The sequence below is a fragment of the Aphidius gifuensis genome, linkage group LG4 (genome assembly GCF_014905175.1).
Source record: "Aphidius gifuensis isolate YNYX2018 linkage group LG4, ASM1490517v1, whole genome shotgun sequence".
Lineage (NCBI taxonomy): Eukaryota > Metazoa > Arthropoda > Insecta > Hymenoptera > Braconidae > Aphidius > Aphidius gifuensis.
In genome coordinates this window covers 16,776,717-16,793,918 of record NC_057791.1, presented here as the reverse complement: position 1 = coordinate 16,793,918, position 17,202 = coordinate 16,776,717, and the positions used below count along the sequence as shown (strand labels likewise).

Below are 17,202 nucleotides of genomic sequence, written 5' to 3'. Positions count from 1 at the left end.
GATTTATCATAATAAAATTTTGAATTTGATAACATCAAATTTTTAATGTTGCCGCGATAGACGATAATCACGATACGGTACGATACGATAATCACGATAGACGATATAATTTTTATGTCGATATGGCAGAGACGATACGAAATTTCCTCGATAATTAATAATAGTAAATTTTAAAATGAGCTATCGTAAATTTTTTTTTAATAAATTTTGTAGAACCCCAGCAAGTCTAGGAAAATGGGAATTTTAAACCGTCAAAGGGTTGAGTGGATTTTAGCTGTTTTCATTTTTTGTATGATGGAAATGAGAGCTATCCTTGAAATTTTTTTTTTATTAAATTTTATAGAACCCCAGCAAGTCTAGAAAAAAAAATGGGAATTTTTGAAACCGTCAAAAGAGGGTAGAGAGTGGATTTCAAAGGTTCTTAATTCTTTTGTCAATGATTTTAATTGTTTTTAATTTTTTTGTCTATGGCAGAGTTGAGCTATCCTTGAAATTTTTTCTTTAACTGATTGTCTATGACCTAGACAAACTTAGAAAAAAAAATGTGAATTTTTGAAACCGTCAAAAGAGGGTAGGGAGCGGATTTTAAGGGTTTTTAATTTTTTTGTCAATGATTTTAAGTGTTTTTAATTTTTTTGTCTATGGCAGAGTTGAGCTATCCTCGTTATTTTTTTAACTGATTGTCTATGACCTAGACAAACTTAGAAAAAATGTAATTTTTTGTCAAAAGATTAGGAGCGGATTTTAAGGGTTTTTAATTTTTTTGTCAATGATTTTAAGTGTTTTTAATTTTTTTGTCTATGGCAGAGTTGAGCTATCCTCGTTATTTTTTTTTTATTAAATTGTGTACACGGAGAGAAATCCGCTTTTATATATTTTTTTTATGCAATGTTTTGCGACCTTAATATTAAGTTAACACAACTTCTTTAATAATCAACTTATTCTAATGATGTCTCGATCAAAATTATGTGCTTTTTATGTGTTTTTATTCCACGTTTAAATTAATTTTTTATTTCAATTACTTTTCATTTAAATAATTTTTTTTTTTTTATTATTAAAAAAAAAAAAATTATTTAAATAAAAAATTATTCTTTCATTCAACAAAAGAATAAAAGCACATAATTTTGATTAAAAATTCATTGGGATAAGTTAATTATTAAAGAAGTTGTGTTAACTTAATATTAAGGTGGCAAAACATTGCAAAAAAAAAAATATATAAAAGCACAAAAATAGCATAAAATTTTGGTTCTAACTATAATAGTTTATGCCCATTGTGGTGTGCTAATTTTCTAAAGGTCATATTTTTATCATCAACATATTAATTAAAATAATAAAAAATATTTTCATATTAAAGTTTAAAAAACTGTATAAATCATAAATTAAATTTTGATAAAAAAACATTTTGTATATGTTATAAAATAATATATAATATATATATTGTTACCCTGGGGATGTATTTTCGCGGATATTTCATGGGAATTACGTCTAGGTCTCCGGTTTCTAGTGATTATGCCGTATAATCCATTGGGGTGTTTGAGAGGGCGTGAGGACAACGGTTCTTCAATAAAGAGCAAGTGAGTAAGATAATATATATAAAAGGTATGAACTTGTTGAAGTGAGATATATACATGGAAGGTTGATGTTTGTCATGGTCATGAGAGTTGGTGTGTTTCATGGTGTCGGGTGTACCGTGATATTCTCTGTTATCCGAAACATGAGGCTGTTATCCCACAAGACTTATCGTACTTGTGTCCTACCAATACTATCAAGGGTGTCGTTCAACCAATTACATTCATGCATGTTAAATTTTAAATACACATATTCATATACGCATGTTTAAGTATTGATAAACCAATATATCTCGTCGTCAATGTAAATGATTTACAAGTTGACCATATAACATATTAATCATATGTCTGGTCAATGTATTGATTTGATTTTGTATTTAAAATTCATTTTCTAATTTATACTGTCATATAAATAATAAAAATTAGTTATCAATTATAATGCCTATAATTACAGCAATTGGATCTTGATTTATATTTTTATTTTTTTTCACAAATTACATGTGTCGTCTTTGAAAGAAAAAAAATAATGAATATAAATTCAAAAACAAGTTGTTGAATAAAGATGAGTGATTCAGGGCCATCTGCCAATATATTTATGATTTTTTTTTTATTCTTTATAAGTGTAATAATAATTCTGAAGCCACACATCTTGAGTAAAAAAAAAAAAATAAATAAAATTAAGAAAGGGGGACGCAAATAGAGTTTATCGAAAGTGACAGTAAAGAGTCTTTGATAATCTCTCCCAGTCTCTTTTTCATTTTATCTTTTTTCGATTGAGAATTATGCTCTATCGAGCCTCCATCACCGCCCAGGGGTGACAATATTACAAGTAATTGTTACAATGGGGTGAATTTGGCAAGTTTTCTCTATTTGACACTTCTCCTACTATTTTATTTTTTGTCCTGAGGCGTTGCCAACTTGTACAATATTCAAAGCTTGCTGCATGTAGACTGTAGAGTAACACCCTAGTTCTCGTCACACCATCATTTTGTATATATACTATTTCTCATTTTTATATGATGGGAATTTTTTTTTTGCCTCACAGGAAAAGTACGTTTGTAACTTTTCGTCTAACAAGTGGATGATTCACAAATCATCCCCCAATTGCACTGTGAAACTTTTTTTTTTTTTTAGCACCCGTATTTATCACATATATTATTTTCATTCTTGATTATATATATGATTTTTTTTATACTATACTTGAGAGTTTTATACAACTCTCACAATTCATGTTATACTTTGGTAAAAATATTGAGGGTTATAAAAGCTAAAGAAATCGTGACAATCTTTATTATGAGAATATTAAGGTAGCAAAGTTACTCACTCAATGAAATAATAAATTTTTTAGTAGTTTGATATTGTTTATTTAAAAAATAAAATGCTGTAAAAAATTTATTATATTATCTTATAAAATTATATAACAAAAATATTTGTAAATAATATTTTGTTGTGAGTGTTTCTATACTGATTGATTTTTGTAGAGGGAAACTTTTAAAAAAGAAAAATTGATTTTAGATCGCTCCTCACAGGGAGGTATGTAAAATTTTAAATATTTTTTTTTTAAGTATTCAACACACAAATTAGAGTTTAAAAAAACATCTAATCACTTATTTTTAATACCAGTATTTTTTAAAATATTATCTAAAGTAAGTACTTCAACCCAGTCGTCAAAAATGTGTGTATGAATTTCTAATTTTTTCATTCAATCATTTGTTGATAGACAAATTAATACATATTCATAAAAATAAAAAAATTATAAAATATAATTGTTGATGTTTCAATGAATGACTTGTAAAAATTCATTTGTCCAAGGAGGGAAAACAAATGGCTTGGTGAATCAGCGATGATAAGAGGAAAAAAAAAAGGCCATGTTTAGCATGAGAATAGAAATTGCTTGCTGAATTGGTGGAAAGTTCATGGGGTCCAAGATCTTGATATATATTGACAATGAAAATTCACATTGTGATGGATAAAATTTACACAAGAAATAGTAGATAGGCATTGGAAATAAAGGAGAAAAGGAAAAACAAAATAAAAAAAAATATAAAATACTTGTCTGATGGTGGGTGGATTGGATCGTGATATAGAGGAAAATACCTCTTAGCCACACACAGTGACTCATTGCTGGTAGACAAGTATTTTTTTTTTTCCTCAAATTGTGAAGAAAAAGAAATTTTTTTTGTGAACGTTGAAATGATAGTATCAGTACTGAATTGCCTGGTTACAATATATAGATATATAAAAAAAATAATGGGCGGATAAAAGATAAATCAAAGTGTTACAAAAGTGTTGGAAAATTTTGTCTGTACATGTGACAAATCGCGAAGGCACAAGACATGCTGGTTTACTTCAACCAACAATGGAAAAAGAAGATCGAATTTGATAAGCTGCTAGAACAAATCCTCAGGATTATTTATTAATTTTTTTTTTTTTTTCCATTTCATTTCAACTATTTTCAGCAAATCTTTTTCTCACTTGGCTGAAAACTAGCTAAGAGAAAAAAATATTCGTAATATATATATTTTAAATATATTCATGTTATCGAAAATTGATAAATTTTCGTTTTTTTTTTTTTTAATGTAATTACATGTCAAAAGTATAGAAAATATTATAATGCAGCTGGAAATTTTCCAAGATACTTAAATCCCAAGGGTGTTGGCTGTTATAAATGGCAATAATCACACCGATAAATTTGTAGTTGCGAAAAGTGCTTCGAAGAAAAGGAAAAAAAAAAAATAAAAGTTAAGAAAAGCAGATATTCGTTTCTTGAAAGTATTCTTGGTGACAGAGTTGGGTGATAAAATGAGTGAAGAAAAAAAAGTGTGCAACAAAGTGACTTGGAGATTACCATCTTGATGTGAAAAAAAAATAAAAGTAGTGAGCAACAGCAAACTAACGAATCAAGTCGGAAAATACTCGTGGGATTTAAATTATCAAGTGGTGTTGTATAATGCTAGTTGAAGCTGACAGTGGTTATTGATACGACAGAATAAACATTTAAAAGTATAAAATTTTAAAATGATTATTTTACAATGTAACATGCAAATGTAACATCGATAAATTTTCATTATCAACTGTATAAATTTACTCAAGCATCAAGTCTACTTTTCATTTGATAGAAAATAACCCTTGATTAAAAAAAAAAATAAAGTAAAAACAAAAAAATAATAATGAGCTTTAAAATTAGAGTAATCCAAGTACTTATTTTCTAGCCGAGTTCATTCACGCCTCGATTGTTACAATGTGATGGTTATAAAAAAAAATTACAATGAGTATCTCCAATTTGCCAGAATTGTATTCTCATGATGGTTAGTCTCTTGCAGCTTCAAAAGTCCGTATGAAAATTGCAATCTAAAAATAACCTGGTAAATTCTCATGAGAACAATTCTAGCCACTTCTGTTTTTTGTCAAATTTTTTTCCTTTTAACATTCTTATTTTTATCCTGAAAATTGGCAAAATTTACAGGATAGTTTCGAGAAATTTAGTGAAAACCAATATCCAAGAAAAATTCCATGACCCAAAAAAACATCAGTTTGTAGAATTTTTTTTTCTTCATCACTCAAGTAATTCACTGTATGCTTTTTTCTATTTTTTTTTTTTTTTTTCAACACTACATTATATCGTGACAGTGTGTGTCTACAATATCATCTCATTATTCATTCTATTATCCAGCGATTTTAACTTTGAAAAAAATTTACGAGTATTTTACGTGGGTAAATTGAGTTACACTTTGCACTGCCTTCCGGGCATTTATGATGAAGCCTTTTAAAATATTTACAATCAACCATTACTAACAAGGTAGTTTTCTTTTCTCTATCTTCATCACTCACATATTTCACTCTATGCACAAACTAAACTTCAGCCAAACTTTGTTACATAATTAACTTTGAAAATATTGAAAAAAAAAAATCTTTTATTTAGAATTTAGTTTAAAATATTATTAATATTTTTGAGAAAAAAAAAAAAAATCAAAGTAAATATTTTACAAACTAATTTAATAATTTAATTATCTTGATTAAAATTTTTTGAAGGAAAATTTTACCCTTTTCTTTATTTCAAAGAAAAGTATCTACGTGAAAAAAAATTCTAAAATTAAAATTTGATATATTTTCAAGTATTGTTTTATAATATAAATTTTAATTGTCAATTTTTTTTCGGTCGATTACTAGCATGTTCTTTAAAACTCCATTGACATGGTGTTTTATTATTTTTTTTTTTGGTTCTGTGGGTTCAATCTGAGTCGTTTGCCCTGCAGCTAAAAAGACGTTCCTTTTTTTTCTTTTGCCCAGACTGGATACAGTATATAACAAGGGTAAAATTGTGTACTACAATGTAGCATAGCGTCAATTTCCTTGTCGTTTAACGTTTGATTTAGGACGAAAGAGAGTCTTGTGTTTGAATCCACGCTATTTGGTTTCCTTGGTGACCGATATGTACAAGGGGAAAATAAATAAAAATATAAAACGAGAGAATAAGTGTGCAAAGTGCAAACCCAACTACTCTGTTTGTATTTCATATTGATAGAGTATTGATATCCTCCCTTCTGTTTCAGGGAATATTGTGAAAATCGACAGGTTTCACAAACCACTATCACATTATTTTCTCAGTCCCAATTTCAATAACCAACGAATCATTTTAAATGCTTTATTTTGAAATTCTACAAATACACTCACATTATTTTAAATAAATATATTTACTTATTTATTCAGCACTGCGTTTTGTATATCAAAATATTTCAAAGAAAAACTTTTTATTTGTTTCATTCTATTCACAAAATATATCATTATTTGTCGACAAAAAAAATTAAAAAATCAAAATCACTTTAAGCCTCTTATACACCAAGAAACTTTCCCTCGATTTTTAATTTTTTTCATCTCTAATTTGATCTTAGGATTCATCAAAAAAAAAACATATCAAACTTTTTTTTTTTTCATATAAAAAGTAACGTGAAGAAAAAAAACACATGAGATAAATAATAAATTTTTCATTAACCTAAAATGAGCTTAAGAATTTCATGAATAAAATATAACATCTCAAGAGTGATGTGAAGAAAATGAGCAGTTAAAATTATCCTCCCTAATTCATAAAAACGCAATCAGTCGTGTACCTATAAGTTGATGGTAAATAAAAAAAAAATAAGGTATACGTCCCCTCTCTTAACAATTTAGTCGTTTTTTTTTTTAACTATATGAAGAGCACTCATGCATACATGGTTCTCCAACACAAGTCCGCATTGTCCCTTCACTCTAGCAAAATAGTGATCATCACAGTTTGTGTGTTAGTCACATGTTTGCTCTCTTTTACGTGAACAGGCGTCTAACCACGTTAATGGACTGTCTGAGTTATATATATTTTTTTTTATTTTACCAAACACCCTTGTAGGTCAAACACACATATAACCAACGACCCTTAAGTATATTTATCATGACGTCATATCAAGCACGTGCCAAAGGACATATTGTAAAGCAATATATTTTATTTATTTTTTTTATGATTTATATAATAAAAAAAAAGTTATTTTGACTTACCGGATAACCAGCAAGACTCTGCCATGTAAATTCAAGATCAGCAATATTTGCTGGTACTGGTACAACAAAACCCATAGCATATGCATTAACAATTCCTTCTCTGACATAGTATAATTCAGCCTCCAAGCCTGAAACAAATTTAAATTTATAAAATAAATTTATTGTATTTAATGAACAAGCTAAAATGTTAAATGAAATAAATTAATCCATAAAGATTTCAGAGTTATATATTAAGAAAATAATTTTGTGAAATGCAGTGATATATATTCAAGTGTATATTACTTGAGACACTGAAGATTTTCTCAACTTGAGACTGAAATATACAGGTGAAATATAAATATAAACTTTGATATACACCAAGAAGTATATAATACAAATTTTCTGTCTCACTAAAATATGTCAGTTTTGAAATATCTTTACGTATGACTACGCGATTCGATATCACGACATGGATAAAATATCAACGTGCACGAATGATCGTTGCACGTGAAGTCATGTAGACAAGGTATACACACTTATATACACACAAAAGCAGTCAGATATTTTCTTCCTTCTATGAAAGAATAAATAAAAAAAAAACATTGCTCTATGTGATAAGATGTCTTTTAGAGAGCAAAAAAAATGAAATAAAAAAATATGTGTATTTCAAAATTCAAGGTAGGTTTGTACATATCCCTGGAGATGATTCTATCCAGGATTGTAACAAGCTGAGTGGGATGAGAATGAACTGGTTTTGGAGTTGACGCTTGACAAGGTAAGGTAAAAATAGGGTGTGGTAGTAAATAAAAAAATAAAACTGTATAAGGTGACATTGGTTCTCGTGCAGAAAATAAAATCTGACTTTTTTAACTTTACAATTTGTATACAGCTAAATTGCAATGTCGTAAAAAAATATATATACAAATAAGAAAAAAATAAACTAATTGAAATGGCTTCAGTGTGATTTACTTTTGACAAGCAATTCATTTTCAAAAACCATCCATAACGAAATCCAACTTTGTTATCAAACACATATTTTGAAATTTCTACATTTGTTTTTTGTTATTTTCTTATTTATTTTTTTTTTTTTTGATATTTCATTTATCCACGTAACCAACACAGATTGATCTTTCCCCGAGGTTTTCATTTCTCACACCAAAATCCAAACTAGTGCAGCAAAAAGCCATTAAAGAAACCATATTATCCAATATCACCCTCCATCATCATACTCGTTTCGTTTTGCCTTTTGTCCCAGTTTCTCTCTAGAGATTTAATTTTCCCTTTTTTTTTTCAAAGCAAAAAAAAAGAACCAAGTCGATCAGATACTAATACAGGCAAATTCAGTCAGACAGCAACGTGTCATGGAGTACCATCAAACACATTATAACTTGTGGCACTAAGTACAAAGTCGTGTCTGGTGTAAAAAAAAAAAGCTCTGCTGTATATTCCAGACAGTCATACAGCAAGTGGTATTACCATCGAAGTGTGCTTGTTGTGTGAGAAACCTCCTTAAACATATTCCCCAGCACGAGCATATATTTTCCAATTTCTTACTCAAGGGGCATTTGAAGAACAGCTAAAGATCCAATGCTATACAGTCAATGCGGGATTAAACTTTGGTGAAAATTTAACAGGCACGCTGTGCGACATGCTAATGAGATGAAATTAGCATCTTATGCAGGCAATAGGGAGAAAGAGAGTTATATGAAAAATAACCAATTGAGTAAGAAAGAAAGAGAGGGTGAAAATGTCGCTAATTCGAAGACGATGTTGTAAACGCACGTGGCTCCAGGGCCCTTACAGTTATAAGCGGCTTCAAGTTTACTAAACTGTTGGTTAAGTACTTTTATTTTCAATTTATAAAAAAAAAAAAAAACCCAGTCAAACTTTTAGTATATATACACGTACAAAGTATATTTGTTTGACGTTTTAATTGTTCATTAAAACATTTATATATTTTTTTTTTATATTTCACAAGTAACATAAGTATGCTGGTGAAAAAAAAATAATATTTAAGTATGTACAGTGAATAGCTAATAGCAACTACTATGGCGCTGAAGCTAGCGTCTAAGTTAGCGTCTTGAATCTCCTAATCCAGGGATGATTCGGGTTCCAAGGCTCCGACTTGAATAAATAATTAAAAATGATATGAAATTTAATAAAAATTATAACAAATTATTAATTAAGTATTAATATACCCCAAAGAAGTCACAGATATAAAAAAACAACCCTCTGAAATGAGTTATATCGTATTTAAAAAAAACAAATTCAGGGGTTGTTGGTTAAATAATTTTTTTAACTATGATAGAGTTGAGCTATCCACATAATTTTTTTTTTATTAAATTGTGTGTGATCTAAGCTATCTGAGGAAAAAAAATTGGAATTTTTGAAATGGTCAAAAGGGGGTAGGTGGTGGATTTTAATTGTTCTTAATTTTTTTGAAAATGATGGGGTTGAGCTATCCTCGTAATTTTTTTTTTATTAAATTGTCAAGGATCTTAGCTAGTTTAGAAAAAAAAATGGGAATTTTTGAAACGGTTAAAATCCACCCCCTACCACCCTTTGACCATTTCCAAAATCAAAAATGGTTAAAAACCATCCCCTACCCCCTTTTGACCATTTCAAAAATTATAATTTTTTTTTCTAAACTAGCTTAGATTATAGACAATTTTATAAAAAAAAAATTAAGAGGATAGCTCAACTCTATCATAGTTGAAAAAATTAAAAACGATTAAAATCCACTCTCTAGCCCTCTTCAACCATTTCAAAAATTATAATTTTTTTTCCTACACTAGCTTAGGTCCTAGACAACTCAATAGAAGAAAAATTACGAGGATAGCTCAACTCCATCATAGTTAAAAAAATTAACAACAATTAAAATCCACCCCCTACCCCCTTTTGACCATTTCAAAAATTATAATGTTTTTTCCTAAATTAGCTCAGATGATAAACAATTTTATAAAAAAAAAATTACGAAGATAACTCAACCCCATCATAGTTAAAAAAAATTAACAACAATTAAAATTCACCCCTGCCCTCTTTTGACCATTTCAAAAATTATAATATTTTTTCCTAAACTTGCTTAGATTCAAGACAATTTAATGAAAAAGAAATTACGAGGATAGTTCTATTTAAAAAATAATTGATTATATAGGGCCAGATCCAAGAAAAACCCTTATGTTCCCTGTACTTTAAATTAGCTTCAGCGTCATTAACTACTTGCCACTTAACAATTCGAAAATAAGATAAACAAAAATAGAAGTACAATTACTAATAAAAAATTTTAGTTTATTAAATGGCAATCAATAAATAGTCAATCAATTTTTCTATATATAATTTAGTTAATGGATAAAAGAAAATTGTATTTTAGCTAATATCTAACCCTTGTGATATACTAAACGAATCTTTATTATGTTAGAATGATGTATCCCCATGTTGAAAACCAACTGAGCGAGTATAGAATTTAGTAAAATACCCTGGTAAGAGTTTTTGAGACATAAATGTCTTGAGGGGGTCTTGGCTTGTTCGATCGGGGCTGGAAATCTAAGGTAAATACATTAAGGATACAACATCCTGCGAGAGAACATCCTGTTTGATGAAAAAGGTTTCCAATTTTTATATGTCATTGGACTCGATAATCCACAGAAATAGTTATCAAAAATTTATAAAGCAAATTACAGTGTTTTTCTTTGCTTAAAATATAAAAATTAAATTTATTTTTTGTTTATTATTGGCTGATTTTGTGACAGGACAATTGACTGAAATAAATCCTTTTATTCTGACCTTTGTCAAACACGTACAATCAGTTATTTTGATCATTAATCTTGAGTCTCAATAGTTGTTGCATTTTGCTTATCAAGCACACATCTTCCATGTTTATAATTTGATTTATAATGTATATATATATTTCTTTTAAAAGACTAAAGTAAATAAACTAAACACAAACTAAAAGTAAGTGAGTAAAAAAAAAAAAAAAACTACTAGTGAAGGTAGTCAGGAAAAGACTATTTGTCTTCACGACATTGAACTGAAGTACGTGAGGTGAATTCACAAGTGAGCCTAGACAAAAAGAGGATGAAAAAAAAAAAAAAAAATTGTACAAAGGAACGTTTATCAAGTCGACGATAGGAAACGCAAGTTTACCCCACTTTCACCAATTAATTGGAAACCTTTTTTTATTATTTTTCAACAAACACATCATGTATACCTTGATGGTGGTAAATTTTTATTTTTAAAACCACTCAAGCCTGACTATTTGTTTTCTAAATTCTTGATAAAAAATTATAGAGATTGTAAATAAAAGGATTGTTATGAAATGCTTTGAATTTTTCTCACGTATGTTTACTATTTTATATTTTTTTTTTTCAGTTCCAGTGAGGATAAGTTGATGAGATTTTTGATGCTCCGTGTACTATCTGGGTGAAAAACTGAGTACTTAACAGAGGTAAGCCACTCTTAGTTCAATTCCAACCCTCTTTGAAAGAAGGAAGGAAATAATCGTGAGTTACTCTGGCAAATTATCTTACGAGAGCCTTCAGGCCAAGCTTCTTCCGCTGAAAATTATTATCATTTTTTAAATTTACTTCAATATTAAATCAACTTTTATATAAACATAAAAAAATATACAGCTTTTTAAAAAAACCCAACTAGACGTTTGAATGAATTAAATATATTATTATATTTTGAATTCAAATTTAAATTAAAATCCAATTATTTATGCTTCTAATGAGTCGCTTCAATACAAACTAGACGTGTGAGTATAAAATTAAAATAAAACTTCATGTAGCGTGTGAATGAAATACAATGAATCTTTTAATTTAACCCCTTGTTGACAGAAAAAAAAAAAAAAAATGACAAATTAAATACGATTAAAACTCACTTTAAAACTTTTCACATAGATTGCAGGTAAAATTTTTTATAAATATATTTTTATATACAATTATTATCACACTCGGTAGCGTGATTAAAAAAATATTATTTATTTTTTTTTTAAAAAAAAAAAACCTTGAAGAACTTTGCACTCAATGTTAAGGTATACAATTTACCATCTGATTTGAATGAATTTTATTATAAACAATTCATAAAAGCTCGTTTATAAAATATTTTTATTTCAATTATTTTAATCAAGGTTGTTTTTTCTTCACCTCGTTATATAAACTGTGATTTTATTTTATTTTTTTTTTGCTTTTTTTGAGATTACATTTTACAGGGAAAAAGGATTGAAAGCCTATGGAAAACAATGTCACCCAGGGTGAGAACAAAAGGGTGTGGTTTAGTAGCATGAGAAATACAAAAACGAATACGTAAATAAACGAAATTTTGTTAAAAGCAATGGTATGTATATATTTGCAATGTTGAATGAGTGTCAACATTGAATTACTCGTGTTGTACGATCAATTGCGAATGGAACAAACCATCGAGGTGTCGCAAAAATTATAAAAAAATAATCTACTGTATACACAGAAAAACTAAAACAAAATTTGAAAAAACTTTTTAAATTGTTAAGGCAAAGAAAACAAGCTAATTATCATCGTAAAAAAGTCAAAATATTATTGTTTGTTGAGAAAAAAAAATAATAACAACTCATTAATGTTGCTGAACTACAATTGCATCCAACACCATCGTGATTGTTCTCCAACTTTTAGATTATACAACCACACCTCAATTTTTATTATTTTTATTTTTTTCTGTCTCGTTGATACAACGAGATTGTCCCACAAATAAAGGAGCTTTTTTTAACAAGCTTTTTCTGTAGGATTTTTTGTTGCGTTGTTTAAGGTGATAGGATCTTTTCATTTTTTAAAACTTTTTTTTAATTTTTTCAAGTCTTTTGTTTATTTTGATTTTTTCAAATTTATTTTTTACTATTTAATAAATAAATAATGTCGAAATATAGATAAAGTTATTTGTTTATGTGCATTGTGAATTTATATACTGAATTGTAATTTATTTTTAACATTTCAACAGAAAAACATTTTCTGCTTTCGACACTGTGTAAAATTGCTATTTTCTCATGTGTCAGTAAAAATAAAAAATAAAAGCTTGTTTCAAATGTGGTATACAGATATTCAAGGGTAAAGTGATGGAAAACAATGTCAATATGAAAAATTCAATAAAAAATTCATTGTGAATATAAAAAAAAACTGATATCAATCAAAAATATCAAAATTGACATTTCGAAAAAAATTTGTATTTAATTTGAAATAATAATTTATCTTGGAAAACAATTATCTGTCTTAAAGTCTTTTACGATTTTCGACTCACTTACAATTTAGCAATATGTTGGAAATTTACCCTTACTTCATTAATTTTTTTTTTTTTTTTATTCTATTTTCTTTTTGTACAAATAAACTCAGTAAGTTTACGACAGAAACGTAACGACTTGTCAACGGTTACCACCAATTGTTTATTTTAACAGTCTCATTCTTCACTATATACATTTTCTGTTTTATTTTTTTAACTATATGTGTGTTCACAACAAAAACACAAACAACAACTGTCTAATATTCTCAAAGGTCTGATGGGAAAACGAAAGAACCGCACACGCCGTTTGTGGGGAAAATGAAAGATACAAAAGTAGAAAAAGGGGTTATCATTGAATGAGAATTGTAATTGAATTAGTGTATATATACAAAGAGGTATCAAGTGAATAGCACCGAGAAATGTCCGATTGTCTGTTTGAAAAATGAAAAAATAAATAAATAAATGTAGATTAGAAAATTCAAATATGAAACAAGACAAAATTATAAGATGATGATTATTTTATCACTCAGCAAAAGACATTATTCAATAGCTTCATAATATTTTCATTACATAAAAAAAAAAATGCAATGTCACTGGCTTTTTCATTACGTCAAAAATTCCACGAGACAAACTGTAATTTCCAAGTTATTGAAATAATTCAAAATGAAATTTTCATACTTCATATTTATGAATGTTTGTCATGAAAAAAAAAAAAATACTTGATCTTTGTTAAATATATTTTTTCATTTGTTTGACTTTTGAAATGAAAATTATTTAAATTTTTTTGAATTAATAATAAATAGTGATAATATTAGTAAAAAAAAAAAGCTTGAAATATATTTTGATAAATTTAATTATATAAAATAAACATATATGAATTTGATGGAAAATTTTGATGAAAATTTTGCAATGTCGTCAATTTAATTTTCACACAGAACCTCCTTAACAAACTGTGTAGTAAATTGAATTCTCAACAATTTAAAGTTTCTCTTAAATCCTCACTAAAGTAAGTCGTCTTGACAGATCGTTTTTAAATTAAAATTCAACATTGTAAACAAACAGAAAATAATTATTATTCAAAAATAAAAAAAATACTATTTAATTTAATCACTTTCTCTCTATGAAAATTATATTTTTCTTTTTATTATTTTTCATTGACAATAATTATTATTATCATTTAAAAATTAAATAAAAATCTATGTAAATTGATTTTAAATTATAAGTGATTCAATGAATTTTAAAATCAATAGTAAAGTAATTTTAAACACATCAATTGTTTAAAATAAAATACAATTATAAAAGTCAAAAATCCAGGCAACATTATCCATCTATTGTTAAAATTTTAATCGAAATATATTTCTCTTTTTTCTTTTAATTATATAAACCCCCTTCAAACAAGTAATATACAAATGAAAAATAAAAATCTATAATCGTTAATCTTGATGTTTAGAAATAGTTTTAATTAAAAAAAAAAATATATTAATGTAGAGTATTGATTTTGGATAAAGCATTAATCATAGAAAATTGGATATAACAGTGTATAATATGTCAAAATTTATGACAAATGTAATCATCAATTTATTATCACAAATTACCATTTGTGGTTTGTCGTAAATATATTCATATATAGACTGATATTTCGTCATTTTGCACAAGCATGTTTGCATGAACCGTGTACAAGTGTCCGATTTAGCAATAAAACATCCTGGTTTACGTTATCCTACACTCGAATCTAAATAGTCATACGAACACCAATTCGGATAACTCACCACCTACGACAGACATGTCTGGTCATTCGTTAAATTGATCATCATTTTTATCAAGTATTTTATTTTTTTTATTTATTATTATACAACAATTGTGTTGAAATAAAAAAGAAAAATTTAAAAACACATAAATAATATACTTTTGACAAGTTAAAAATAAAATTTAACCAAGTCTTTTGTATTTTTTTTCTTTTGATTTCTCATTTGTTCATCAGCTTTTTATTGAAGTTTTTTAAAAAAAAAAATTTATCCTTATTTTTATAGATAATGTAAAAGTTCTATTGACTGTTATTTTTTATTTTTTTTATACAGAGGATTTATCAAAGTAATCCGAAAAGAAGTAAGCTTTGCATTTACAAAAGCTTTGCTTCTTAATTATTCATCACTTGCGTGAGTTTTTATATATTTTTTTACTTTTTTTTAAACAAAAGTTTTTTCTTTACTTGGTGTATGTATGTACAAGATGTAAAGTTTATATTTAAAATATTGATTTTTAAATTATAAAAATATTTTTTAGGTATATTATTAATATATAAAGTGAATTTCGTAGAGTTTATGAGTGGTCCTTGATCAATATTGACGCATTTTGGAAAACTGTTTCTGGAATTTTAACCCCTTTCGACAATGATAAAGAGGAATAAGGGGTGCAGTGTTTGGTGTATATATGAAAATTGGTGTGAGTATGCGCTCGCGTTAGTGCCCATCATGGCATATCAATTATCGATTGTTTCAGCATTTTGCAAAAGCGATTCAACAGTGCGAGAGAGTTTGCCTAACTGCTTGCTCGTTTACTGAGGGAAATTGATATACGAAACGAGCCGAGCTTGCAAATATATACACATTTTTATTTCAGATATATATATATAATATTTTTTTGAAATTTTCATTGTAATAATATCCAATTGACAAAGCAAAACGATACCTGAGTGACATTCTTTTTCATCATTTCATTTTATATATGAAAAAATTTTTATAATATTATCTTTTTTTCTATACAAATATAATTATTTTTCATTTATAAAAGAATATATATTATAAATTTAATGACATTCATTTTAGCTCGAGCACCACAGTAATTATAAATTTAAATTTTAAAAAAATATTAATTTCATTTGTCTGACGTAAATAAGTTTGTTCTACTTAAAAAAATAATAAATGTAAAAAATAATTGTATTTAAAATTTATAATTAAATTTTTTCTGTTGATTTTCTCGATTTATAAAAATAAATACTTTACAGTTATTTAATTTTAAAATTTAGAAAATATTTAAAATATATATTTTTAAATTTTAAATACTAAAATCTACGAGATAGACAAAAAACTATTATTTTTTTTTCATCAGTGAATATAAGAGTAAGCGCTAATTAAAAATTAAAAACTGTTAATTCATTTTGTCTGACAAAAACAAGGCTTTACTACTTAAAAATTGAATAATATATTTTTTTATTTACTTAACTTTGTAGGATTATTATTTGTTTATCCTTTCAAGTAAATAATTATTTTTCGTTATAATTAATAAATATGTACATCAAATTAAATAACATTATCAGAGTTCAAATTTTAATGTTGACAATTATAGATGTAACGAGCTGAGATGATATAACTTTTGTGTGTTATATCAACTGTGAAATATAATACGTTTGCATAATATCTACTTAATGCAAATCACATTTTGAGAGTTTCTCGTTATGATACTCTTCATAAACCAGTGACTAACTTTTAACATTTTTTTTTACATCAAGTTTATTATTTTTTCAACCCTTTATTTCCTGAATAAAATTACGAATACAGTAAATTCATAATATTGACAAATTCACTTTTTATCGTTGATTTTTTTATTATTATTTTTTCAAGTAAATTTAATTATTGACAAGTGAGGTGTATAAAAATTCGAGCTTCAGATATTTATCAAGACGTATCCATTAATTTGATTAAAATCACAAATTTTAACAATGAAAAATAAAATTAAAAAAATTATTTTAAAGGGGTATGAAAAAACATTCTTGGTAAATTTAAATTTTATATATATTTTTCTTTTTTTTTTTTATTTTCATTCCCCAAAGACTACCTACACTGAATATGATAATTCAAATTTTATTTTTTAAATTATTTTTATT

At 26.7% G+C, this 17,202-nt stretch overlaps 1 protein-coding gene and 1 long non-coding RNA gene across 4 annotated transcripts in view; one reads left to right on the top strand and one right to left on the bottom strand.

Annotated features, from left to right (window-relative positions):
* The window catches only part of LOC122855330, a 35,447-nt gene extending 23,528 nt beyond the window's left edge, over positions 1–11,919 (top strand). The window contains exon 3 of the long non-coding RNA XR_006374058.1: positions 11,445–11,919. This is a non-coding gene — a long non-coding RNA (uncharacterized LOC122855330). The remainder of the gene's footprint in view (positions 1–11,444) is intronic.
* The window catches only part of LOC122855322 (tyrosine-protein kinase Drl), a 53,968-nt gene that overhangs the window by 24,475 nt on the left and 12,291 nt on the right, over positions 1–17,202 (bottom strand). For all 3 annotated transcript variants that reach the window (XM_044156608.1, XM_044156606.1, XM_044156607.1), the window contains one exon: positions 7,098–7,225. In XM_044156608.1, coding sequence (XP_044012543.1) covers positions 7,098–7,225 — 128 coding nt within the window. The remainder of the gene's footprint in view (positions 1–7,097; positions 7,226–17,202) is intronic.